Source organism: Ambystoma mexicanum, chromosome 9, assembly GCF_040938575.1.
Source record: "Ambystoma mexicanum isolate Mex_15411 chromosome 9, UKY_AmexF1_1, whole genome shotgun sequence".
Taxonomy (NCBI): Eukaryota; Metazoa; Chordata; class Amphibia; order Caudata; family Ambystomatidae; genus Ambystoma; species Ambystoma mexicanum.
In genome coordinates this window covers 250,439,560-250,466,130 of record NC_090931.1, presented here as the reverse complement: position 1 = coordinate 250,466,130, position 26,571 = coordinate 250,439,560, and the positions used below count along the sequence as shown (strand labels likewise).

Here is a 26,571-nt window from a genome sequence, read left to right as displayed (position 1 = left end):
GATTTTATCACAGACTTACCCTCCTGCTCCGGGTACAACACTATTCTCGTTATTGTGGATTTGTTTTCCAAGATGGTCCACTTCATTCCGTTAAAAGGCTTACCCTCAGCTTCGGTACTAGCCAGAGAATTCCTTGAAAACATTGTCCGGTTGCACGGATTCCCATCGGTACTAATCTCAGATAGAGGAAGCCAGTTTATTTCCCATTTTTGGCGTAGTTGCTGTCAATTGGCTCAACTCGATGTAAGACTCTCAACCAGCCATCACCGCCAGACCGATGGTCAAACTGAAAGAACTAACCAGACACTCGAACAACATTTACGATGCATGCTACAACAGTCAGAGAGCAACTGGAAGGACATCCTTTGGATAGCTGAGTATGCATACAATAATTCCGTTCACTCTGGAACCGGGCAAAGCCCCTTCTACACTTTGCATGGAATTCATCCTCGAACTTCCAACCTCGATCCACCTCAAGATCTTGGAACACCCGCCGTGGATCAGTTACACACTGCTATTACCAAAGCCTTCAAAGAAGCTGCTGCACATTAACAACAAGCTAAAGAAAGGTACAAGAGAGGAGCAGATCAACACCGAAGCGAGGCCCCTCAATACCAGATTGGGGACCAGGTCTGGTTGTCCACCAAACACTTATCACTCAAAGGACCTCGCACTTTTAATCCCAAATATCTGGGGCCATATCCAGTTACGGCCATAATAAACCCAGTGGCCGTTAAACTAGGATTGCAAGCTCATATGCGAATACATCCTGTTTTTCACATATCGCTTTTGAAACCCATGCAATCTGGAACCAGACTAACCAAACCTCCAGAACCAATTCAAGTGAATGGAGAACCTGAATTTGAGATTAAAAACATTTTGGACTCTAAGATCATCAGATCAAAGCTGTTCTACCTGATTGACTGGAAGGGTTACGGGCCTCAAGAGAGGTCATGGGAACCCTATGACCACGTCCATGCTCCTCGTCTAATCAAGAAATTTCACCGAACCTTTCCGGATAAACCAAAACCCCCGGGGAAGACAATTTTGGGAGGGGCCTTGAGGGGTGGTGCTGTCATGAGCATAACTCCCGAGGAGCCAGGACTGGCCCAGCGCCCCCGGAAGCAGACCCTTCTTCCACATCTCCGGACCCAGCAGACCCCTACAGGGGCCCTTTGGACCGTGTCCTGGAGCCTTTGGCGCCAGGCTCATAAAGGACTTCAGTCCCGGCGCCATAGGCGCCGGGCTCATATTGATAAACTGTGTAATAATACTCGGGTGGACTTACCTGAGGCAGACCATGCTGCATACTTACCCAGAACAATCCAGTCTGGCTGAAGTCGGCAGCCATCAGGGCTGGGAGGAGCTATTTCCTCTATTCAAGAACTCTTTTCTTACCTGGGTGGGGCCGGTGGAAGAACACACACCTGAAGCACTTCTCTGCTATTTAAACCACGCCCGATGGAATACACGTGCTTCGCGTTATTCTGCATCAGCAGCAGGACGCTCACCGAGTCGGCTCCTGCATCCTGGCTCCTGACACGCCCGCCAGCACCCGGAACACCTGCAAACAGCCAATAAAAGAAAAGGAGAGCTTTAACAATTATAAATACGGGAATCCGGCCTCAGCAATTCTACCTCCGACGATCCTGCAAAGGAAAGGTACAAGATTAGCAGCGCTCTCAAATGCTCGCAGCCGCGCCGCCTTGCCTTACCCATCCGTGGCCTCGCCGAACTCCACCGCGGCCACGACGCCGGCAGCATCTCGGCACCTGAAAGACAGAAAAAGACAGTCATTAGAGGTGCCCGCTCTAAAGCGGCCACATTTCTTCCACTTACTTACGTGCTTCATCACGCGCGACAGCAGCTGTGTCGCCGGCAGCATCTCGGCACCTGTAAGCAGAAAAAGACAATCATTAGAAGTAAGCAGTCGCTTTTCTTTCACTTACCTTCCTCCACCGCGGCCACGACGCCAGCTACATCCCAGCACCTGCATAAGAGGAATACATGGTAAGCACTAACTAAGCACAGAGAACAAATACTCACCAAGAGACTTACCTGCTTTAGGTTTCTGGGCCCCGGCTCCTGTGGAGAAAAGACACTCATACTTACGGCTACCGCAGGAGAGATGAAAGGACACAGTGTCCGCAACTATTTCTCATCCAGTGACGTAACTGGATCCTACACACCCCTGCACCTGAAGCAGGATGAAGAGCTCATCTTTACAATACCTAAAGTGAGAGCTCGCAGAAACCAAGTTGGGGGTCAAGAAGAATGAGAAACGGGAGATTGGTGGGAACACATCCACCCCAGCTGGTAATCAATCCCTTTTCTTCCACCTGCAGAAAACTTACTCTACAAGCCAGGCAATCAAAATTCGGAGGCCCCGTCCAGAGCATCTTCCGGGCCCTGCGCCTCACGATAGAAGAAACGGTAGCAGTCCAGTTCGGGTCAGCCTCTCTGTGGGAATCAGGTGAGCGTTACAGGAAGCGAGGATATGGCGGTAGGCAATGAGGGAGGAAGTAAAGATGAGATCAATAGTAGAGCCAGATTGGTGAGTAGGAGGGGAGGGGAGAGACGAGGTAGGAGTCAAGAATGGAGAAGAGAGGAGAGGAGGGAAGGTTGGAAGAGAGATGGAGATTAAAGTCGCCAAGTACAAGTAGAGGAGTGGAGCTGGGGGAAATGAGGCTGAGGAGATGGTCAATGTCCTCATAAAAGGAGCAGGCAGACTGGGCCAGGGGGATGGTAGATGATTGGGAATGAGACAGCATGAGGAGAATGAAAGATTTTGAACATGAATTCAAATCAAGGGAAAGTAGGTAGAGAAGTAGGGGATGGAGAGGAGGTGAAGTGGTGGCAAAAGAGGAGGCCAAGACCACCTGCGCAGCTCGAAGAATGGGGGACATGTTCAAAGGAGGAAGAGGAGGAGGTGAGGGAGTCAGGAACAGAGGTGTTGTGAGGAGGGATCCAGGTTTCAGTGATGCAGAAAAATTGGAGGTTGAGGCGTAGGAAAGGTCAAGGACAGCAGAGGTTTTGTTACAGATTGCCCTGGTGTTCCAGAGGGCGACGTCAATGGCATTGGAGGTGTTAGTGAGATGAGGATAGATAAGGTTGCGGCGTTGGGATGAGGTCTTGAGGAGAGGGATAGAATGGGTGTGGGAGGAGGGGGGAAGATTGAGAGAGGAGATGGCCATTAGAAGAATGTAGAGTATTGTGAGGGGGAAAAGGGTGAGGGGAGGGGGGAGTGTGGCGGTATTGAGAGAGTGAAGGATGCATAACAAGGAGAATGATAAGAATAGGTCAAGGGACGAGAGGCAGCTAGAGGGAGTATGCTTAAGAAGGAGAGCGGTGGGTGAGGGAGGAGAAGGGGGGAGGAAGGAGGTGTAGGTAGGGGACAAGCACTGAAAGCAGTAGTACTATGGGCTGGTGGAGGAGACACTCTGATAAGGGGCGATGGGGGGAGGGCTTAGCCAGTAGTAGGAGAGATCACAGATGGTAAAGAGAGGGTCTCGAACTGTGGCGAATGGCAGTCATTGGAGGCAGCTGGAGAGTCAGATCAGTCAGGTGGAGTGAGATAGAGGAGCTGCAGTGTGGCTGGTCAAAAGGAGTTGGCAGTGGTGTGGGGCACAGTAGCCAGCAGTAGATGGCAGTGGCGAAGATAGCAGTAAATCGTAGCAGATGGGGTGGGCCAGTAGGTCAACAGAGCTGCAGTGGAGGAGGGTGCAGGAGAAAGCTACAGGAGAAGAGGGCAGAAGAGTAGCTTAGGTCAGCGGCAGCAGGGAAGAGGTTTATGGCGGCCACAGTTGATGGCGGTAGTAGTGGTCACTGTTGCTCGCAGTGGAAGGACCAATAGCCAAAGAAACCACTGTGGACCGTGGCAGGCAGTGGCGGAAGTGCCCCCGACAGGGGGAGAAGAGTGGGCCCAGGAGTAGGTGGCTGGAGGAAGGTTGCAGTCAGTGGGGACTTTGGGTGTAGTAACAAGTGAGGGGGAGTGGGCACAGGAACTGTAGGGGCTGCACAAGGCAGTAGTGGGGGACTCAGCAGCCCACAGTTTATGAGGGTGGTGGAGATCACTGAAGCCCGCAGCAGATGGAGCCGGACATAGAGTAGCTGGAGCAGCAGGGGCAGAAGCGGAGGCATGGTGGTCCATAAAAGGAGAAGCAGGCCAAGTCGGTGGAGGAGAACGCTGCAGTCCGCAGTAGATGGAGCCGGCCAGAGAGCAGCTGGAGCAGCAGGTGCAGAGGTGGAGGTGCAGCGGTCCGTAAGAGGAGAAGCAGGTCAAGTCAGTGGAGGAGAACGCTGCAGCCGGCAGTAGATGGAGCCGGCCAGAGAGCAGTTAGAGTCAAGATAAAAGTGGTGCAAAAATACATTGAAAGAATACCTATTTGCACTAGTTCATTTTTTGTTTGAGTGCTAATATTGTGCAAACTTACACTTGCAATGGTGCGAAGTTCCTACATGGAGGCATCTGAACTTTCCTGGCAAACTATTGAACCTTGTGATACATGCAGCCTCCAAATTGCAAGATCATGTAAACCACATATACATGAAACTGTCTCGTTTTGGAATCAGCAGCACAATGTTCATGTGTGTGACAGGCAGTGGACACAAAATAGGCCAGGCTTTTGAGTTTCACTGGGGGTCATTATGACCCCGCCGGTAGCCGTGCCGGTAAAACGGAGTTGTGTTTTTTTCCTTTGCCTGGCAATGGGGAATCACTGGCAGTCCCTGTAGTGCCGGATGAAGTGACTCCCCATTCCCATTCGAGTCCCATAGGACTCAATGGGAGTGGGGAATACGGATACACCGGCACTGCGTGCAACAGTGCCGGTGCATCCGTTAAAGTCTGCGAGCGAATGCCTTTCCGCCCATCAGGTCAGACCTGGCAGGCGGAAAGTCACCTGCACGCAGAACTCGGAGTGTGCTGGTCTGGTAACAACAGTGCCGGTAGCTTACCGGAACCGTTGTTACCGGACTGGCATACTCATAATGCGGCCCAATGTGTTTTATTATATTAAACCAACACAACATGTGTGCTAAGTGGCGATATGGAATTCATGAATATTTGGAATGGGGAAACAATGTGGGGTTAGTGTTACAATGAAAGTGAAAGGTGCAATGAAAACGCTTAGTATAACGACAGGATATTTGGGATGTTGTCTTCTCCACAACCAGGAATACATTTCAGAAGGAACTTGAGGTCACACAATAATTCCTCTAGTACAAATTTCTCATAAGTCTGGTTTGGGTTCTCCTTCTATGTCTCTCTCTCTCTCTGTCTGTGCATCAGAGTTCCAGAGACTACAGTGTTTGTAAAAAACAGGTCTTCCTTCTTCTGTTTGTTAGACTCCAGAATTTACCCTAGGGAGTTAGCATGCAAGTATGGCATTTACTGTAATAATAAGGATCATTTACCAAGCCTCTGCCGAGGGACCTGGTGCCCGGGCTTCAGTCTAAAACCAGAAGATGGAACAACCACCCTGGCCTTTATCTTCTGGTTGTGGGGTTTGGGGTTCTTTTACCTTCTTCAGGGAAGTGTGGTCCATGGCCTTTTCCACCTTGGTGGTCTGAAGATTTCTGGATGCTCCTTGGATTGGTGGTTCGGCACTCTGCATAATGTCCAGTCATCTGCTGCATTTTCAAGATGGCTGCCTAGTTCATCTGATCATGAGACTCGAGGGAAGGGGCACATGGACTGCTGATCTCATTCCTCAGAAACTCTCTGCTTTTTGAGTCTGGTCACCAGGGTTCACTCCCTTCTGTGAGGGCCCAGTATACATCCTCTGTAAGGTTGTACTGATGCGTGCCTCCAAGTTCCTCAGATATCTGCTCAGGACCAGGCTGGCCTCTGTGCCCTCCCTATGTACTGGGTTATGAGAGTAGTCAGCTCGCCACCCTTCGTACCTGGATCAGGGTGACAAGCTTCACCGCCTAGCAAGTTGTACCTCCTGCCAGCTACTTCCTAGTATCTGTCTCTCGTACTCACTGTCCAGAGACCCTCATCTCAGATGGTAACTCTTTCGTAGGTGGTAATCCTCCTCAGAACAAACATTCTCCCTCTAATAAGCCCCTCCACACAGTTAACATTGCCCCTCCTTAAAATAATCCTTATTAGATGGTAGCCCTCCTCTTCTACTGCCAAAGAAACCTCCACCTCCCAGCCTCCAACTAGTTACTGCGACCACCCTCCTTCATAGTATGTGGCTAGCCTACCACACTCCTCCAAACACTTCTCTTACTCCAACAACTCACTGATGGTAACTGGCTAGCACAACATTAATCTCCTGCTTTCCCCCTTCACTAGGAGGAGGCCAAAGGCAACCTGCTCCACCTGGGTGGATTGGACTGGCTTGGTCTCGGATTACCCCATGTGCCTTGGGTCAGGTGGTCTGTGGGGGCCCTGGCCTAAGGGAACATCATGGCCTCTGGACATTTTGGTTTTAACACGGTGCCTGGCTGTGTGATAGATGTTCCTCTCCGCCAGCAAACTGCAGTGAGGGGTCCTCTTCCCTTTATATCCCTCTGTTCAGCAGCTGATGTGTGTAACAGTACTTGGTAATCCCATGTGTGAGTCTGGGGAGTCTTTCTGTGACACAGAGGGCCTCATTACGACCCTGGCGGTACAGAGTGAACGGCCTGTAAAAGGTGCCGGCGCCGTTCACTCCGTACCGCTGCATTACGAGTTCCCCTCGCGGGACACGGTAAGCACGCCTGGGAAAACCAGGCATGCTTACCGGGTCCCGCGAGGGGAAAAGGGAGCAAACATCGGGCCATCTCGTAATGGCCCGTTGTTAGCTCCCTCTCCCATTCCCATTCAGCCCTATGGGGGCTGAAATGGGAATGGGGAAGGACCGTGTCCGGGTCCTTGGAGGGAGGAATTACCGGGCCTTCCGAACTCGGAATGGCCCGGTAAGTCCTCATTCCGAGGACCCGGACCCCGACGCGATTTCGGCGGCAGCCATGCCGCCAATAGCGGCATGGTTACTTCTGAACTCGTAATGAGGGCCAGAGTGTTCATCACAGGAGAATTGCCATTGCCATTGTGTAACTCATATGATGCTAGTTCAAATCATTGAAAATATAAAGCATCAGCTTAGTTCTCAGTCATTGGGCCTCATTACAAGTTTGCCGGTCCGGGAACTACGGTACCGGTAAGCTTGCCGGTACCGTAGTTCCCGGACCGGCAAACTACAAGTTGTGCTCGCGGGTGCCTTTCTGCCCGCCAGGTCGGACCTGGCAGGCAGAGTGGCACCCGCGAACGTTCATAACGGTGACAGTGCATCCGGCTTCCCCATTCCCATTGAGCCCTATGGGGCTCAAATGGGAATGGGAAAGCATTTTTCCCAGCGCCCAGGAATGGGCAAATACCGGGTCCGGCAAGGCAGTAATGACCCGGTAATTGCCCATTTGTGGGCGCCGGAAAAAATAAAATACCGGCGGCAGCCGTGCCTGTATTACAGGCATGGCTACTGCCAGCCTCGTAATGAGGCCCATTGTCTGGATATAAATTGTATCTGTGACAGTACATTGGAATGTGTTGGCTGGTTATTCTGTTTGTGTTGTTACCTCAACAGCATTGTTGCAGGAGTACAAGTAAAAGACATTCCGCTTTGAAATGTATTTTTCTCCAGCAGTGCTGCCAGAGAAAAAGGTATCAAAAGCACCCTCTCTCTACTCGACACCATTACTGAGAGGAGCATTGTATCCCTGCAGGGTCTGTTTGTCCCTGAGTGCTGCTGCAGCTTGGATCCCTTAAAGGGTCAGGTACCTTTTGGATATGAGGCTGTACGCTTTGGTTATCAAGAAGAAGCCACTGCCCTGAGGGTAGGGAAGGACAGGTAGAACGGCCCCTAAGGGCCTAATATGGTAAACTCTCACCATAGACATTCACAGGATCTTCGTGAGATTCCATGGGACAGTTCCCTAGCTCAGCCAGGGGAAAGGGTGGTCTGGGGATTCCCACCTTAGCTCTTTTGGGTCCAGCATTCCCTAGCTCTGTGTGGCACCCATTCCCTATGGCCACCACACTGTCAATACCAGGGTCGAGCAGGTGACCTTTTCACATGTGCTACAGTTTGTACAATGATTAATAATTCCCCACACAATCCCCCACATCTTGATGTATCATAAAAGATGATCAGCCAGCATTATGCCATAAGAAAAGGTCACACCTTTCCCCCTGAACTATGCAGAGAACGTGTATGCGGTTAACACATCTTAAATGACGAAGCACCCAGGAACCATTTCCGAACCTACTGGACATAGCTATAAGACAATTATTACTCTAGCACAGTAGCAGCAGTATAGTTAAGTCCACATGGCAGGCTCCATAAGGAAACGAAAACACGTTTTGATCTGTAACATTTGACATTGGGCCTCATTACGAGTTTGGAGCTAGCCATACCGTTTTTAGCGGCATGGCTACCCCCAAACTCGGGTCCAGGTCCGGGTCCCGCAAAACGGGGGGACTGGTAATTCCCTTTCGTGGGACCCGGACCCGGTACATCCCCATTCCCATTGAGCGCCTATAGGGCTCAATGGGAATGGGGAGGGTGCTAGCAACGGGCCCTTTAATGATGGGCCTGTTGTTAGCACCCTGTTCTGCTAGCGTGTCCCGGTCTCCACGTCTAGTCTGGCCAGCCGTACAGAGCGGGACCCGCTGCAGAACTCGTAATGTGGCCGCCCGGTATGAACTGTGCTGGTCCCTTACCGGCACCGTTCATTCCATGGCCGCCAGAGTTGTAATGAGGCCCATTGTCCTTAAAAGTTCAAATTTTTCTGCATAAAAGGGACCGGGCCACATCCTGAGACTCATGCCAATTTTGATGAAGAAAAGGAATGTAGATAAAAGATGCTTTTTACGTTGGATTTTCCATAGACCAAAAAGACCCACACACTTTCCGGGTGCATATGTTGAGATTGTCTACTTTGATTATCAACATTTTTAGTAAGCACTTTGCCCTTACCTGCAAGTCATTCATGCTGCCAACATGTATGAGAATTGCATAGAGGAAATCGAGACTTTCACTTTTTCTGGATTAAAAAGATGAGTGTATTCATACATGTGTAGTAGGCTGGCCTGGCAGCAACACGTATCAATGAAACAAAATATCAAAGTGTGTCATGAATGGATGAACACATCTCAGGTCTGGGCTAATACCAATATAATATACGACTTTCCCTTCTGGAGCCCCTAACATTCCTAAGCAGGCTGATGATATTTTCAATGTCCTTGAATGAAGACACTTGGCTCCTTCCTGTGGCCAGATTCAGGCTTTCATAAATCCAACTGCCACTTGCTCTTCCATGTGGTTCTCAAACTTAAACAACAGAAGACTGGAAGCTTCTAACTGTAGTTAGAGCTGTGCTATCCAGGAAGCTAGCTCTGTGACAACACACAGGTCTTGGAAGCAAGGCCACGCTGAGCGGACACAGGTTCGAATCCCGGATCTGTGCTTGAAAAAGATTGAGCACGTTATAAAAAACCTGCACTTCCACAATTCAATGAAACTAGCGCCTAGATACCTGTGCATTACTGGATAATCAAATGTCAGTATTCCAGATGACAGACAGCAAAAGTCCAGATTACAGAGCTTCCTGGCCTCCTGCTCTGTTTACCAGCTCTCTGCCATCCAGAACTTCGGTACTGGTCAGATAGCACAGTGAGCTCAGCACTCGTTCTGACATCTATTGGCAGCCTGCTGATGCACATATGAGTCCAGCTAAAGCCAGCTTAGCCTTTCATCTTTCTGCGGTTGATAAAAGGAGTACCACACGGTGGGATAATAATATCAACTGTTATCTCAGTGCTAAGATAATGTAGCGTTATAAAATGAAATATTTTTATATATGGCATTAAACTCGTCTGGCATTTCATTAATTGGAACGCTTCGATTACCAGAAATGACAAGTACCAGCTAATAAAGTGTTCTTGTTGATAAAGAGCTTGTACTGTGTGTTCTTAACTAACTGATGATTTCCATTTCTGTCGTAGAAGTCATTAAGGCCTGGAATTTTAAATATTGGATTTTGTTTTTGCTTCCAGTAAATTGACTGTCTTTAATTTTTTTAGTCATGGAATTCTATGACTTCCTCTCCCTAAAAGGTAACTGAAGCTCTGTCTGAGATGGTAAAGGAAAGATCTTTTTTAAAATTGTCTAATAAGCTTCCCACTGGAAGTTCATATTGCACTGTCAATACATTGTTATAAAAGAGCAATTAACACAATACAGGAGTGACATTGTTTGTATTTGTAATACAATGTAACCCCTGAAAACGCGAAGTCAATTATTGTCACTTGCAATGAAAATGAACGAGTTTATGAGTATATTTTTTGAGAACTATATGATAAAGCAAGCAGAGAGATATGTTTCAATATTTAATTAGTTGTAGGTATGCTGGTCAATTATAACTGTATAATAATTAACGTGTTTCTTTCTAACAACCGCAATATTAAATAGATATGATATGATGTGGCATTTACCACACACCTCTACACAAGTGTTTCTAGGCGCCACAAGACAAGTTAGGAAGACAAACGGAGGACAAGACAAATGATCTTACTAGGCGTTGTGTCATTCAGATCGTGCAAGTGCGACACAAGAAGTGCAGGTGGAAGGGAGAGGATCAAGTGCAATGGAGAGGGTGGGGGAAGTGCAATCATTGCAGCAGGCTAAGTGTAAGTGCAGCCAGTGCAGCGCGTCTCTGGGTAAGTGCAAGGAGGCAAAAAGGCAGGGGAGCTGTAGGGGTCACAGTTGCAGCCCCTGAGTGTGCGGTAGGCCAGGGGGCAGTGCAAGGAGGACTGGTCATGGAGGGGCCCATATGAGGCTCTGAGGCTACCATGCAACCAGTCAGTGCAGCAGACAGGTAAGTTAGCAAGGAAGCGAGTGAGAGAAGGCAGAGGCGAAAAGGAAGGTCTTGAGCCACTTCCGGGACTTCAGGTGGTCCGGCTCAAATCTGAGAGGGGCAAGGAGGCCATTCTTGAGGGAGATGCCTGAAGAGGAGAGAGATTTATCCCCCACTCTCTACTTGAAGAAGCATCCGACCCCCTGAGAGTTGGAGGTAGCTGAGCGAAGGGCTCTAGAAGGAAGGAAGATACACATTTATTGTAGGAAATTACATTATATTAATAGTTTAGCACTATAATATTAGTTCCCATAGTTGAATACTATCTATATCTATGTATAGATGTCTTGAATGATATCTAACAATTCAAACCAAGATCATGCTAAACGTGTGCATAGCTTTTGTTTTTGACAACTTGTCCTAACCATTGCTACAAGTGAAATTCTGGCTGAACGCTTTTATTTTCATTGTGTCATCATGTCTGCTAAGTATTTATTTTGCTTCCTTAGGCTAGTGACAGTGCTTGGCTGGTTAAGGTCTCACAAAAGGTTTCAGGAGCAAGACCTGCCAAGGTTGATGCAGCCTGTCATGTTTCTGATGAAGACAAAATGAGAACCATTCCGAATCTGGTAAGGTGTGACTGCCCCCATAACCAGCTTTAAGATGAGAATGCTTATTTATCATGAAGTGAATTCCTGAACATGATCTCATGATATGGATCTGTGTGCTCATGTTTCTTTTTTAGATCAGGCTGGTTACTTCTTGTAATATGGACACCTGTGTATGATCTTATGATATGTGTCTGTTATCTGATGATTTCAAGACCAGACTAATTATATTTTATAACAACGAAACCTCCTTATGATCTCATGATATGCTTCTTTTATCTCATGATTTTAAGATCAGACTGGTTACTTTTTTATAATATGGACATCAGTGTATGATCGTATGATATGCTTCTTTTATCTGATGATTTTAATATCAGACTTTTTACTTTTTATAATATGGACACCTGCATATAATCTCATGATTAGTTCTGTTAGCTCATGATTTTAAGATCAGACGTGTTAATTTTTATAATACGGACACTTGTGCATTATTACATGATATATTTCTGTTAGCTCACAATTTTATATTGAGGTTTAAGTGGCCACCTTGAAATATATAGGGACTAATTCATAGAAGCGTTTTATAATGGCAAAACCCCATGGGAAAACACTCCATGAATCAGGGCCATAGTTTATATTATTTGTAAGAAACTAATGTTGAAGTGTATTAACCTATATCTTTATACAATAATATTGTCAAAGGCGGCAGTAAAGTCGTTTTTGATGTTCCCCTGAAATATATGTGTACACTTTCACAAACGTATTATTTGGTGGTACTAAATGAATAAAACGATTTTTAAAAATCATTTTATTAAATGACCGATTTAGACAGGCCACTCCAAGAGGTCTTTCTAAATTGAACTGTCAGCCCCTGAGACGCACACGAGTGCGCGTAGGGGCTGTGTAAGAGAATTCAATTCAACACTACAGCTAAGTCAATGCCTAGTCTGGGATACTGAATGGAAACCCTTATTGATATATCTTTATGTCCAGTTCATGCATTCTGGATGACTACCCCTATATAACACCCCTCTCTTAGAATCCCCCTGACCCCACTGAGCCAAGAAGTAGTTCTGTTTTGCAAGTTAAAAGGTTTATTTGATAATTTAAACAATATATATATATATCACACTTTATAATAATTTAATAATTGAATATCACACTTAATCTGATATGATAAAGATTAACAACGGAAAATCTGGCACTAGCACACTTGTGAATAGGAACAGAAGAAGAAGGTGGTAGAGAATGCTTTATATAAGTTCAGATGGATGTAATGTTGAATGAAAATGCAATACAAAAAATACTCAATATGATTTCAACAAAACAATGTAATCACTTTTCTCTGGCAATCCCCTCCCCCCTTTATGCAATGCAAGGAAATTGAAGGAAAGCACACAGTTCTCAGAAATGCAATCAAATGTAATTCAGTTCACCCCAGCAAGTTTAGCCTACAGAAGTTTGAAACACAGGCCCAAAATGCTTTTATATGTGCTGGCAATGAAGTGAAAAAATATGCTAAAATGCTTTTAATTCCCTCTAAAGGTTCAGGGTGAGTGAAATCTAGTTAATATTAGTCCAGGCTCACTTTAGCAAGGATCTAGGAGTAATTAGCAGGTTAAACGAATTTTTGGCAACTGAAAGCAAGAAAACTGCTGTTTTCACACGTTGAGAAATATTGCAAATCGCGGCAAATTCGCGAGTGCGTTTTTCGCGATTGCGGCAAAAGTATCGGGGGTAGGAATGCGGTTCTAGGTTCGTAGGAAAGCCACGATTCTAAGCTTTCTGAGGAAAGTTACTGCAAGTCTCTAGCACAAACGGTTACGGAGATATGAGCGATTCAATAAAGGTAGTTTTTCGGAATTGGAATGTTAAAATTCAAAGTGACAAGTGCAGCCTGCAACTAGAAAATGACAGGTGACAGCTTTACAAATGACAGGTGACAGTTAGGAGACAGTTCTACTTAGATTAAAATAGGATTGAATTATATTATTTTAACTAAGAGATTGGTTCTGCACAGTCTTGCTAGGTACTCACACTATATTCTTGAATTAGATGGGCCTCGCCACGAATCTGGTCAGGTTTTAGACTGGACTCTGGTCTGGTCTCTGCACTTCACAGTGATCTGGGTCAGCTCTCTCTGGTTCTGCTAACAGCGGTCTGGTCTGGGTCTGCTCTCTCTCTGGATTCTGGAGATTGATGGATTTAAAGTCTGGATCTTTCTGCACAGCTTTCTCTAGAGATTGATGGAGGTAAAGTATGGATTTTCCGGCAGAGCGTCCCGCAGCAGATGGAAATGAATGTCCCTATCTGTCCTGTCTGTCTGCTTTTATGTGTTTTGAAAATGGGTGGAGAGGGTAGCTTCCTAGGCCTTACCCCTCTCCCCTTGTCATTGGCCACTTCATCCACTTCCACTTGATTGGGGGAATGAAATGAAGTGTCATCATGATGAGGTCTGTTTATGGTACAGAGAACCCACCCCTGTCAACTTTACACACAATCTATATTTGCTCAAAAAACATATTTGCACAGGTACACATTTGTTTAAAATTACATGCACCCTTCACATATCACAGGAGGTATACCCTGTCCAAATCTGCTCTTCCTGGGAGCTTGCATTCAGAAATGGCGACATTTGCACTTTTTAACTGGTTTCGCAATATCGGACATTAACCCAAATTTATACACATGTGCGCAAGGGGTATGGACATTAAGTGATGAAGTGTCAGATTTTTAACATGCATACATTTTGAGTAATATCCTCTTTTCCGCTAAAACCCCCCTGAACATACCACCTGGTCCTAACACGTCTTCAAATGTGCACCGAAAAATCACAAGAATTATGGCATCATTTAAATAATTATGACAAGTCCGTACTATGAGTTATTCATCTTTTTCTAAAACCATATTCTGGCTACAGGGATGTGTCTTTTCAGGTCACATGGTACAGAAACCAGTCTTTCCAGTTTCTGCCAAGCTCAGAGACCCTGCCCCTCCCAGCTTCTGCCAAGAGGAAGCTGTTTTACGACATCTGCAATAAACCATCTGCCTGGGTGAAGGGGGTTGCATTGTTCAGAGCTCCTGTATTCTGTGGGGGCTCACCTTAATTCAATTATCAGAGAGATGGCATATCCTTAGTGTGGCCAGCAGGAAACAGCCAGGCCTGGGAAGTTACTTGTGAATCAAGTTTCACTCCTAGTGGGGGTAGTTGCCAGGCAAAATTGGAATCTCTTTAAGCCAGTTTTTAGCCACATGTCATTTCTGTTCCCCAGTTTTCTGCATTCAAATAACTAACAATTTTTTACATATGCAGCTAGAATGCTGATTCTAAGTTTAAAACTATGACATTTAAACAATTGCAGCCTATGTGACATTCAAAAGTAGGTCACTCATTTCTTTTAAACATTTAGATTTTTAGTGTCTTTCAGTCCAAATTTACTTAAACTGCTGAAATCCACAGCTCAGCCAGTCTTGTTATAAACCTTCAAGTCACTTCAGAATATAACTTTACATTGTATCCACCTCTCAGTAAGTCTTTCTTTGGCATGTTTTGGGTTCATTTATTCAGTTTTCTACAAAAAAGTAAAATCTGGTGTTGTTTTAAAACGCCGGCTTTCTGATAGTGGTGAGTACTGGTACTGCACCCCTTTTTGGGATTTAAGAAAATGAATTCCCAACAGTTATGGGTTTGCTTTTGGCAATCAGCATTGCCATTCCCAATGGTTTCAGACTACTGTGTGGGTAGTCCAATGGTGGTTTTAGGCAGTGTCCTTCTGTGCCCATAACATCGGCAAAAATGAGTGGCAGCCTATTCTTCATGCATTTCCCTGTGCATTTTCTGGGAAGCTTTGGCCATCATGATGTTTTCCATGTCAGTACTGCACAGTTTTGAGGTAGGGCTCGGATGCATGGGTAAAAACATCCCACAAGCCCCCCTCTTGCGATGGCCATTCTATTTCACTAATGGGACTTGCAAGACCTGGGATGTTTCCTCATCTTCTTCCAATAGATGGCACAGTTCAGCATCTTTTTCTCCATCCGGTCGGATCGATCGGTTCTCCTCGCCGGTCCTGATGGGAAGATTGGGCGGTACTCTGGGCCCCCCGCGTCTCTGCTCCCGGTCTCCGGATCGTCCTCCTTGGCCCGTCTCCAGGTTTTCTTTCTCCTAGGACGACAAAGGAAGAGCGGCAATACCTATTCATAGACATTTTTCCCCCACCATTGATATAGTGGGGTGGCATATGAATTTTAGAACTCAACAGATATGCACATGCACATTTTTTTAAATTAAGAGACAGGAACACATAAACTTGAGAAACACAGAATTTGATAGGCTATATGTAGGATCTTTTAAGTTAGAACTGAATTAATCTGAGACAGTACCCTCTAGGATTCCAGAGGATTCCTCCAGTTGTTGCAGAGTGTGCCTGGGATGGCAACACTTCAACTGGTTTATGTGGACCCACTTGTCTTCCCCCTCTGCCAAACCGCCTTTGGGGATGCGGATCTTGTAGGCCACAGGGGAGATTTTGTCTATAATCTCAAAGGGTCCCTTCCATGTAGGCAAACATTTTCGCTGTTTTGCCTGGTTTCTTTGGAAGTTGTATAGATAGACCCGGTCCCCCACCTGATATTCCTTCCTGGAAGTTTTCAGGTCATAGTGGGTCTTCATGCTATCAGCTGATCTTTCTAGATTCCGCTGAGCATAAGCAAAAGCATGTTGAAGGTGTTTCCTTAAATTCTCCACATACTCATGAGTTGTGGAGGCATTTATCAGTGTCTGCTCTTGGGTCCTGTAGAGCAAATGCTGAGGAAGCACCATCTTGCGCCCAGTCATCAACTCAAATGGTGACATTTTGGTTGCAGATGAAGGGGTAGATCTGATGGCCATTAGGACCAGAGGTAATCGGATATCCCAACTTGGCCCAGAATCTGCCACAAACTTCTTTAATATGCTCACAATGGTTCGGTTATATCTCTCTACTGCCCCAGAAGAAGCTGGCCTGTAAGCAATGTGTAGCTTTCTCTTGACCCCCAGTATTTCCCACATCTTTGTCATTACTTCACTGGTGAAGTGGCTACCTCTGTCTGACTCAATCCTTTGAGGTAGACCAAAACGGGAAAAGATGTGGTTAATCATCAGGGCAGCTGCTGTTTCTGCCTTGCAATTTGGGGCTGGGAGACATTCCACCCACTTGGTAAACAAGCATGTCACAGTCAACATGTACTTTTTCCCCCTAGCAGAGCGAATCACGGGGCCTACAAAGTCGATTTGTAAATCTGACCATGGCAGTGTCATCCCCCTCTTTTGGAGAGGCGCACGGTGCGTGAGGGATGATGGCTGAAATTGTGCACACACAAGACACCCCTTCAAGTATTGGTTGAGGTCCTGGCCCATGTGTTGCCACTATGCAACCTCTCTTAAGATTTCCAATGTTGTGTGAAACCCCCTATGACCGGCGGTGGCCGCATCATGGGCGTGACTTAACATCAGGCTTCGGAATGAGGTAGGAACCACCCACTGATCGTGGCCAGCTTTGGATTTCCTTACCAGTAAACCGTCTTGGATTCGGAACATTTTTGGACATTTCATCAACACTCTTAGGTCCTCTTTCCCAATATAATCGGTATCCGTCAGGGGAAAGTTCTCAGGGTCCTCAATGTGCTGGTAAAAATTACCAATTATTGGATCCCCTTTCTGAGCTGTAATTAAATCAGCATCAGGGGTCTCCTCACTCCATTGTGCAATTGAAAGGTCGTTGTGAGCATTTGTCTGGGACCTAGTGATAGCAGTGACCTGGATTTCCCCCAACAGGGACTCAATCTCAATTAGATCCCCTTGGATGGCCCCGGTTTTGGCCAGCTGATCAGCTAAGTCATTTCCAGTTTTGTCTGGTCCCTCTACTTTGGAATGACCCTTGATCTTTTTCCAATAGATGGTCATCTCATTCGAGGTGACCAGATCATCAATGTTTTGGATCAACTTCCCATGTTTCAAGGGTTTGTTGTTAGCACATAACATGCCTCTGGTTTTCCAATTAACCAGGTGCTCCACGAACCCGTTCCGTACATAATCCGAATCTGTGATTATGACCAGTTCGTGGAGTTGATGCTGGACAGCAGTGAGGATGGCCTGATGCACAGCCATCAATTCTGCCACCTGACTACTTCGGGGACCAATTTTGTATCCAGCGGAGGGTTCTGGGGACTCATTCACCCATGCATTCCCTACGCCGGCCACCAGTTCTTTCTCCCCGTTGTTGTCAACCTGGTAAGAGCATCCATCCACATAGACAGTGGGCATTCCCTCACACTTGTCCTCTTCAAAGACTTTGTGGGGGGAATTAAGGTATGCCTCCATGTTGTCCTTTATTTTTAGACTTTCGTCCTCGAGACAGTTTTCTCTGGCACAATCATGCAAGTCAGCCAGACCTTGCACGAGGGGACTCTTCTTGTTTTGGCCATATCTGACCTCCACAGGAAAGCCTTGCATTGACAGAATCCAGGAAGTAATTCGGGAATTACTCACATTTCCGGCCCGGATTCTATCACTTTGGAGATATTGCAGAGGCTGTTGTGGAGTCTCCACTATGATGTGTTCCCCCTGGATAAACGGGCGGTAATTCTTCAATGCCCACACCGTTGCCAGGAGTGCCTTCTCACAATCGTTGAATTTTTCCTCCACAGAGGATAAAGTTTTGCTCGCATAGGAGATAACTTTATTGACCTTGTCATGCTTTTGGTATAATACCGCCGTCAAGCACGTATTAGAGAACCCCGTCTCCAGGAAGAACTCCTTGTTTCTGACAGGGTAAGCTAGGCAAGGCGCTTGTGAGAGGCTTCTTTTGAGTTGTTTTACTGCCTCGGCTTGTTCTGGACCCCATTCCCACTTGACCCCCCCCTTCAGGAGATGAATCAGGGGTCTGGTGATCTCTGCGTAGCCCTCAATGAACTTTCTGCTGTAATTAGTCAGTCCAAGGAGGCTCCTTAGTTCCCGCAGAGTTGTGGGGTCTTTCAGTTTCTGAAGTGCTTCCACTTTCTTTTCCTGGGGACAGAGGCCCTGAGCAGTAATCTCATGCCCCAAGAAATTAACCCGGGTTCTACACCACTGTGCTTTCTGAAAGGAAAGTTTTGCTCCGGCGGCCCTCAACTGCGTCAGAACATAACGGATCTCCGCTATGTGTTCCTCCACAGATGAACTTTTGATGAGGACATCATCTACATAAGCCAGGTTACCCCTCGCACCCATGTCGGACATGGCCTTATGTAGGAAAATGTTGAATTCATTGCCGGAGTTGAGGTATCCGAAGGGAGTCCGGGTCCATGTGTATTGCTGGCCCCCAAAGGTAAAAGCCAGCTTGTATTGGTCCTCCCTACTGACAGGCACAGTCCAGTATCCATTGGTCAGGTCTATTGCAGTGAATACCTGTGACCCCTGAATCTGGGCCAGCCCTTGGTCAATGTAGGGCAGAGGCCATCGGGAAGTATGGACCCGTTTGTTGAGCTCCCTAAGGTCAGCGCAGAGTCTCCACTGGCCGTTTGGCTTCAATATTCCCAGCACCGGATTATTGAAGGTGCTGTGGACTGGACAGATTATTCCCCGGGACTCAAGGTTCTTAATTATTTCAGTAAGGGACTCCATTGATGCGAGAGGCAAGCGATATTGCTTCACAAACACAGGAGTCATGCCAGGGTCCGTGGGGATTGTTGTTGTGTGGATGTCGGTGCGGCCACAGTCATATGAGTCTACCGCAAAGAGATCTTGGAAACCCAAGAAAACTTGTTTCAACTTTTGCTTTTGTTCCAGAGTCACACAGGCATCAGCTAGGTTGACTCTCTCTTCCACCATCTGCCTGATGCCTGGAAAGACTTCTGGTTTGGCTATCTCAGCGGCCTCCTCCAGCTGGGTGGAGAAGTCCCTGGTCAGAGTGCTGATTTGGACTGGAGGCTTCAGGTGGGAAAGGCAGCCCTCATGGACCTGGAAAATCACCTCATCCCTCCTGAAGTCACAAGTCACATCTTCCTTACCATAAGGGCAAGAAGTGTACACCAGGAAGTTCCCCCCATGCCGGGTAAAAATCCTGTCTGGTGTTGTATTGTCATCACTGTCACTGTCAAAGCAGTCCTTGGGGATTGGCCCTAACAGTTCATTACCTAAATCTATGGAAAAATGTCGGTCATCAACCGCCATTCCAATAATGGTGCCTGCGGCTAGAGTAATACTCTTTAAGTCGCTGTTATCCACCTCTATTGGAATGGTGTCATGTTCTATGTCGACTAATTGAGTTGGGTTTACCCCTAACCCTTGCAGTTGGAGAGAAGCATTTAGATGTATGTAAGCATCAGGGTTTTGCAGATATTGTCCTCTTTTAACTTTCACTTCCAGGGAGAATTGTCGGGTCCTTTCTGGGATGGTGACTTCCTCTTTGATCTGAATTTCAACTGCATAAGGTAGCAATTGAGCTGACCTAAATGCTTTTTCTGGATCATCAAAGCCCATGGGATTATCCGCTAATCGGGACCAAGCTTTGAAGTTTATTAGGTCCAAACTAATGGCAAAGCGATTGAGAATGTCACTGCCTAAGTAAAAGGCGGCAGGGACGTCTCGCACGACCCAACAATTGTGGACTATGCTCTTGTTGCCAAGATTTTGAGCATACACCTGCTTGGCAGGAGATGTTTGGAATTAGGCGCTTCCAGGTCCATTTCCCATTTGTCTATCAGTTTGAATGTGGGAATGGCTGGATCTTTTGAGAGTTGGCGGAACATGGCTTCGCTGATGAAGCTCTTACCGTTGTTCACACACACTCGAGCGAGAGCAGAGTCCTTCCCATCATTTAATTGGACAGGGATGAACAACTGCTCTCCAATTTGCTGAATATCAGCCAGGCTCTGAGCTGATTTCACATCTTTCTGGACTATAGGAGTGGGAGTTTCTGATTGTGGATTAGTAAAGAATCTCAGAGTGTTTCCTTCCAGCGTGGAGTACCACTTTAGACTGGAAGGAAGGTTGATTTTCAGAAATAGAGAGGACCCTCCATCACCAGTCTGTTGTCCTACTGCTATTACTGTCACGTCTGGAATTTGGCTATTCTGGAAGTGAAATTCTACTTGGTCAGATTTTTGTTCAACCATGTGGCAGGTGCCGTTTAAACTAACATGGTTGACACTCTGTTTTAATTTTATGGGTCGGCTAGTCTGGGTCCAGAGGACCTTGTTGACACAATCTATTAGGGGTGACAACCTTCTCAGGAGGTCATTCCCTAGTAAACAAGGGGTGCCCTCTGGAGTCACTACTATGACCGGGTGTTTCAACTTGTGTCGCCCGATCTTAATGTCCAAGTCTGCAGTCTCCTCAACGGGAATTTCCTTCCCGTCAAAGTTCTGCAGTTGTCCAGGAAGAGAGGTGAGAGGAATTTGGTAATTCTCTCCCCTTCCTGCATTCAGTTCATCAAAGGCCCTTCTGGACAGAAGGGTGGCTTGAGATCCAGTGTCCACCAGTGCCAAAATTGTACCCTGCCCCTGTACTTCTACCGGGGCATAGTATCTTCCCTCCTTCTCCTCAAGGGGGCACAGATAATGCACATTTTTGGACAACTGGTGGGCTAACTTTCTGGTTTTGGACATCGCTAGCGAAGAGATTTGGGCAGAATTCTGTGGAGAGCCTTGGGAATCTGAAAGAAAAAGTTGGCAACTGGAGATCAGAGCTATTGTGGGTTCCCCTGGCTCCGGTTCCGGGCCGCCCCCCCCTTTTTGGAGGCAGTCACCAGGATGGGTTTGAACCAGGGGATTTTCTTGCTGTTCTGGGATGAGATGGTGGGCGGCGGTAGCTCAGTCTCCACATCTCCCCAGTCTGGATTTGCATCCCTAGGGAACCATTTTTCTTTGGGAGGAGTTCCCCCCTCTCTGAAGGAGAAGATCCTTTTCCCAGGATCCTCTGAGGATCCCTCTCCCTCAAATTGGAAGATCTGTACCTCCTCCTCAAACTGAGTCTGTTTGGGTCTTTTGTTTCTCCTACCCCCCCTCTGCTCCTTAGGAGGCAGACTTTCAGGGGCAAGAGATTTTGTTTCCGGTTCCTGGGTTTCCAGGGGCTGTTTACAAGTGAGGAAGGAAGCTTCCACCAAGGCTTTACACCCCCCTTCCCTTTGTGCCTCCTCCCTGGGAACCGGTGAGTTATCGGGGTGCTGCCCCTGTCATTGTTCTGGGGCACCAGGTCCAGAGTTGGGTGCGTTCTGCGCCGGCATGCCGATCTGAGGGTTCTGCTGAGCCCTCAGTATGTGACCCAGATCCCGCGCCATGTTTTGAACCTGGCGCTCTAACTGGGATACCCGCTCAGGCTGATACGGGGCCCTGTTTTCTCCCCTTGGCTGATCCCGGGAAGGGTAGCTATCCCTTCTCTGGTAGTACCCCGGGTTGGGAAGATTTGGGTACCCCTCCACCCTTGGCCTCCCCTCTCCCGGATTAGGTTGTCTGGGCTCAGGGAATTGGGGAAAGAAGGATGGAGGATTTTGGGGTTGGAAGTTGGGTGGATACCTGGGGAAAACGTTCTGCCCAGGATTTGGAGAATTTCTGCCCTCCGGTGGGAAGTTAGGAGGGAAGTTCCCTGGGCTAGGTGCTTGGCTGGATCCCCCCCCTTGGGCTGGAGGAGTCCACACATAACCCAGGATGGGTCGATTTCCCTTGTAACGGGGACTTACATAGTCAGGAGAGCTAGGGACCCCATTTGTGGGGCTGCCTCCCTGGCTCCCTGTCTGTGCCTGGCCCGAGGACCTTCTGGGCCTAGCATTATTAGGTGCAGGTAGGTTTTTAGGCCCCCCCATCTCCAGATCTAAAACGGGGGTGACCTTTACCTCTGCCACCTTGGCAGCAGCAGGGGTGTTGTTGGCTTTGGGGTTTTTGGGCGCATTATTTTTATTTTCTATTGGCTTCTGCACCTCATAGATCCGGGTCGCCTGTTCAATGACCCAGTCTAAAGATCTTTTCTCGAGAAAATCCCTCACGAGCTGGGTCATTATGTATTTGGGAAGGCATGGAAAAACGTATTAATAAATTCTCTGCTATCCGTGCGCACCCTTCTTGTGGTCTGTGCAAAAGCACGCTTTAACTCCTGCACAAATTCTTGTGGGGCCTGATCCTCCCCACATTGTAAATTGTAGGCTGCCTTGCGAGCCTCTTGAGGATTTCTATGAGTAGAAAAATGTTTCAGGATGGCCGCCCTATAGGTGGACCACCTGGAATGATTTTGGTCCTCCAGCCCTGCAAAGAAACTGGAGTACTCTGGGGAGAATGTCCACTTTACATATTGGATACAGCTTCGGCTGTCCTTCAAATGGAAAGTCTCCATCATTTGCTCATAGAGCTCCAAGTGTTCCCAAACAGAGCACTTTGCGTTCTTATGATAAGGCGTGATGACACTCCTGATTGCCTTAATCTGTTTCAATGGGTCCTTAATCAAGGCCCTTTTTGCCTTATTGGCCTTTTTGGTTCGGGTAACCCTTGTCCATACATCTTCTGACTCAGAGGCACTGCTCCCAGAGGTTGCCGTCTGTTCTTCCAGGTTTTCCCGGATTCTGCGAGCCTGGGAATGGCTGGCAGAATGTGGGGACCTGGTCTCCTGTGTCCTGTACCGCTCAGAGGAGTCTTCAGATCCCTCCTTGCTGCCAGGATTTGATGGGTACCCCCCCCCTGACCTAACTGGGCAGAGGTTTTCAGGATGCCCTTAATGGGCCTACTCTCCTGGGGTTCCCCATCAAATTGCACTGTGCTTGGGTGCCCATACCCGGATGCCCGCCCCTCCATTCCTGGGTGGTACTGGCCTATGAGCCCCATGCTTCTGGCTTGATAGTAATCTGCCATCCCTGTGGCCCTGTGCTCATGTGCGCCAGGGGACATGGGGGTGGCAGAGTCCAGGGACTGAGAGAAATAAAGGCCTTTGGTACTAGGGCTCCTGGGGTTATGCTCAGGAGTTTCTCTTTCCCAGCGAACCTCATCTCTATCCGCCCCTGCTCCCTGTTGCAATGAAAGAGCCTGCGCCTTCAGTTCCTCAGTTAAGGCCTTACTAGACTCTACCAGTCTCTCCTGCATCGCTACCTGTTGTTGGAGCCTATCATTGTGCTGGCAGAGAGCCTCATTCTCTCTCTGCGTTTCCTGATTGGTCCTGGAGCACTGGGCCAGTCTTTGCTGCAGGAGGGTTACCTCCTGAGCTGTGTCCCTATTGGCCTGCTCCTGTCTTGCCAGAGCATCCTCCACCCTCCTGGTGTGCTCTAGCAAGTCCTGGTGTTCTTTTTTGGAGGTCACCCAGTCCCTGGTGGGCCAGGTGATTTTCTTCCAATTTCCTTTTTAAGTGGCAGACTTCCTGGCCTAAGGTATCCCTTTCCTGACTAAGAGCCTGCATCTGTGCCGCCAGGTCGTCCCTTTGCCTTTGGAGGGCACCAGCTTTCTGGCGCTCCTGGTCAAATTCTGCCTGGGTATCCAGGTCTTTCAAAATCAGTTTATTGCTCTCTGCCTTCTCCCTATCTAGGTGGCTTTGCAGGGTGACTACCTGCTCAGCACATGCCCTATTGAAGTCTAACTGTTGCTCCAGCTTTTTCTGGCTCTGCAGTAGGGAGTCCAAACCTTCTTGGTACTCCTTCTGCAAGGCCAGAAATCTGGTATCCTGGTCAGCCTTTTCCTGTTGCAGGATGTCCATATCCCTCTTTGTTTTAATGATGTGCTGTCTACTCTCATTTTCTGACTCCTGGCTCCCCTGCAGCCTCTGCTCAGAAGAGACCAGGTCAGATTGGACCTTCTCTAACGCCATCTGTCGCTTATTCGCCAGATCTTGGCTTTCAGTACATTTATCCTGCATGTCTCCCATATATAGGTACAGGTATGCCGCTATCCTAACCATCTTGTCTTGTTCATCCTTAGCTTTAGGAGCCATGTATAGTTCACTCAGGGCCACATGTAAGGGACCCTGATCTCTCCATATATCTGACCCTGTTTCCGTGACCTGTTGCGTGATGGCCTGCAACCAGACCATGCGGTCCTGGTGAGTCCACTCACCTCTCACAAATAACTTATGTAAGAAGTGCTCTCTGGCTATTTTCATTTCTACTAAGGTCGTCATTCTAGAGATTGGTCTCTGTCCTGACTTACAGAAATTAGTATTTTATTTTTGCAAAACAGACCTTTTTCTTAGAGCGTTCCTTTGAGGAGTGCTTTACAGCGTAACACAGCGTGTGCTCCGACCGGATATGTGTATCTGGTCAGCTGGCACGCTGTATTAATCTGCACAAGTGATAGATCTAATCCAAACATCCCGGACGAGCCCCCAATTTGTAAGAGGATTCAATTCAACACTACAGCTAAGTCAATGCCTAGTCTGGGATACTGAATGGAAACCCTTATTGATATATCTTTATGTCCAGTTCATGCGTTCTGGATGACTACCCCTATATAACACCCCTCTCTTAGAATCCCCCTGACCCCACTGAGCCAAGAAGTAGTTCTGTTTTGCAAGTTAAAAGGTTTATTTGATAATTTAAACAATATATATATATATATCACTTTATAATAATTTAATAATTGAATATCACACTTAATCTGATATGATAAAGATTAACAACGTAGAATCTGGCACTAGCACACTTGTGAATAGGAACAGAAGAAGAAGGTGGTAGAGAATGCTTTATATAAGTTCAGATGGATGTAATGTTGAATGAAAATGCAATACAAAAAATACTCAATATGATTTCAACAAAACAATGTAATCACTTTTCTCTGGCAATCCCCTCCCACCTTTATGCAATGCAAGGAAATTGAAGGAAAGCACACAGTTCTCAGAAATGCAATCAAATGTAATTCAGTTCACCCCAGCAAGTTTAGCCTACAGAAGTTTGAAACACAGGCCCAAAATGCTTTTATATGTGCTGGCAATGAAGTGAAAAAATATGCAAAAATGCTTTTAATTCCCTCTAAAGGTTCAGGGTGAGTGAAATCTAGTTAATATTAGTCCAGGCTCACTTTAGCAAGGATCTAGGAGTAACTAGCAGGTTAAACTAATTTTTGGCAACTGAAAGCAAGAAAACTGCTGTTTTCACACGTTAAGAAATATTGCAAATCGCGGCAAATTCGCGAGTGCGTTTTTCGCGATTGCGGCAAAAGTATCGGGGGTAGGAATGGTGGTTTTAGGCAGTGTCCTTCTGTGCCCATAACATCGGCAAAAATGAGTGGCAGCCTATTCTTCATGCATTTCCCTGTGCATTTTCTGGGAAGCTTTGGCCATCATGATGTTTTCCATGTCAGTACTGCACAGTTTTGAGGTAGGGCTCGGATGCATGGGTAAAAACATCCCACAGCTGACAGGCATGGCGGAACCAAAAGAGGGAAGTCATTGGCGGACCAGGTTAGTGTTTGGTGAATGTTTTTGTGAGTCTTTTGTGTATCCATGGGTGTGTCTGTATGTGTCTGTGTGTGTGAGTGATGTTTGGGGATGTGGCGTGAGTGGGTAAATGGAAGTGTGGGTGTGTGGGTTTGTCTGCTTGTTAGTGTGTCTGTGGTAGGGGGTGAGACCGCAGAAAGGCTTTTGGTGGAGAAGATGGGCCGATGGGGGGAAAGAGGGGTTTGCGGAGAAAGCCCCAATTTACACAAAAACCTGCTGGTGTGGCAGGGGTGGGGGCAGATGGAGGATCAAATTCATGCGAGGGCTCCTATTTTGAGCTTGTTGGGTTTGGGGGAGGGGGCAGAGTGTGATGATTTGCCGTTTTGAAGACCCCACCAAATCGGCCTAAAGAAATCAGTATTTTTTTTTGTGTTTGGTCTTCAAAATGCGGAATTATCACATAGAACCTGTTTGGCTTCCCCCACGCTTTGACGTAATTTTGAGGCCTCATTATGAAGAATGTGCTTAGTAACTTTAAAAGCATGCAATATTTTGAATACCACTTACTTTAATAACAGCACCTTTTTATGAGTTGGGATTGGATGGGGTATTTACACCATGCAGTGCACATAATATACTGCAATGGAGTAAATGACCACTATTTACTCCTTGCAGCATTATCTGTGTACCCTGTGCAATAAATACGCCATGGAATCGCAACTCATAATTAGATTGTATTTTTTATAAACAGATGAT

The 26,571-nt window shown here is 47.1% G+C and overlaps 1 protein-coding gene across 3 annotated transcripts in view; it reads left to right on the top strand.

Annotated features, from left to right (window-relative positions):
- The window catches only part of PKNOX2 (PBX/knotted 1 homeobox 2), a 1,892,972-nt gene that overhangs the window by 1,216,112 nt on the left and 650,289 nt on the right, over positions 1–26,571 (top strand). For all 3 annotated transcript variants that reach the window (XM_069614552.1, XM_069614551.1, XM_069614553.1), the window contains exon 8: positions 11,355–11,474. In XM_069614552.1, coding sequence (XP_069470653.1) covers positions 11,355–11,474 — 120 coding nt within the window. The remainder of the gene's footprint in view (positions 1–11,354; positions 11,475–26,571) is intronic.